The sequence below is a fragment of the Hipposideros armiger genome, unplaced genomic scaffold (genome assembly GCF_001890085.2).
Source record: "Hipposideros armiger isolate ML-2016 unplaced genomic scaffold, ASM189008v1 scaffold_12, whole genome shotgun sequence".
Lineage (NCBI taxonomy): Eukaryota > Metazoa > Chordata > Mammalia > Chiroptera > Hipposideridae > Hipposideros > Hipposideros armiger.
The window spans coordinates 6,048,843-6,050,493 of record NW_017731362.1 but is presented as its reverse complement, the minus strand read 5'-3'; the positions used below and the strand labels follow the sequence as shown (position 1 = coordinate 6,050,493).

At 35.7% G+C, this 1,651-nt stretch overlaps 1 protein-coding gene across 1 annotated transcript in view; it reads right to left on the bottom strand.

Annotated features, from left to right (window-relative positions):
* The window catches only part of UNC13C (unc-13 homolog C), a 565,880-nt gene that overhangs the window by 344,382 nt on the left and 219,847 nt on the right, over positions 1–1,651 (bottom strand). Inside the window, exon 5 of the mRNA XM_019664136.1 lies at positions 961–1,039. Coding sequence (XP_019519681.1) covers positions 961–1,039 — 79 coding nt within the window. The remainder of the gene's footprint in view (positions 1–960; positions 1,040–1,651) is intronic.

Genomic DNA, 1,651 nt, shown 5'->3' with positions numbered 1-1,651 from the left:
TAATAAAGGTTATGATGACTTGGGAGCCCTGGTTTTCTTTGATAGTGGAACAGCTTATTTTGGCTAGACTTGATCTTAATATAATGGAATAAAAAGTTGACTAATACTATCTGCTTACTTTATAAAGTGTTTAAGTCTGGGTTAAGGCGAGGAAGTTCAAATCAAGTCTTAAACTGCAAACTAGACTTGTGATCATTTATAACACTATACACATCACAGCCCAGTTGTAGCAACTCACTTGGCATGATGTGTGACTTTTAAAAAATAATAATTTATTTTAATTATTCTCAGGTGTACAACGCAGTGCAATCATTATACCTTTTAACCCTCAAAGTGACAACCCCTCTCCCACAATCTGCCGCCCCACTCCCCCTCCCCCCAATATCATACATATCTATTACAATTCCATTGACTCCACTCGAACACTATACTCGACATCCCATGACTATATATAGTCACTTATAGTTGACAGTTGGAGAAAGACAAATACCATATGATCTCATTTATATGTGGAATCTAAAAACTGAATGAATGAGCAAAGTAAACAGAAATAGTCTCAGAGATATAGAGGAACAACTGCTGGTTGTTAGTTGGGAGGGGATGGAGATGAGGGAGAAGGGGAAGGGATTAGACAGCATAAATAGGTAACTACAATATTGCCACAGGGACATGAAAGATAGTTTGGGGAATATAATTAATAATGTTGCAAATATTTTGTAGGCTGTGTGACTTCTTTTTGTCAATTATAGGGTTATTTTAACTCCAGCTGTAATTTCAATATCAAAAGCTGTCAAAAGGTTAGAGTTATTTTCTCCACCTGATAAATTTTAAAGAAATAATATCACACTTGCTAGAATATGGTTTCTTATATGTTCTAGAAGTTACAGGCCAGGTATTTAAGAACACAACATCTAACAAAAACCACATGCAATCAAAGATAATTAAGCAGAAATGACTTACCAGGTCTCGTACAATCGGTAAAGTTTTTTTCCTGCGGAGATCTGGCATACTATCAATACCATAAAGACCCCGCCCAGCCCTGAAAGAGGAAAAAAAAGAATGATTTCCGTAAGTAACTGACTTCCTAGAAGAAAAATTCCACTATTCATTGTGAAAAGGCTGAATGCACAGCATGGTTTTCAACCGGTTCACAAAGCAGCAAGGATCCAAGACTCTCGGACCTTGCCAGTGCGAAGGAGAGAGTCCATCTACCACACATAGTGATCATTGTCTTCTTGGATAGTTCCACGCACTGAAACTTAAAATATACATGGCCTGGTTTGGCACACTGTTTACTGTCAGTGTCGCAAAAAGGATAATCAAAATTGTTAAGTATATGAGACTTTGTACCAAATACTTTGGTATAAGATTGGTCTACCTGCAAAATTACTTTTATTATAAAAATATCATTTTGTGTGTGTGTGTGTCGTATCTTCACAGATTAAACTCCAAAGTGGCATCTTAAGGATCCATAGGCACATTTAAAATATTAGTGATTACCCTAATAAGAGAATTTGCACTTATCTGAATTTATCCACAGAAAAATGCACAAGATTAAAATAATTTGTTGTACAAGGACGTCCACTGCAACATTTTTTTGTAATAGCAACAAAAGCTAGATAACCTAAATATTCAGTAATGATATATTGAT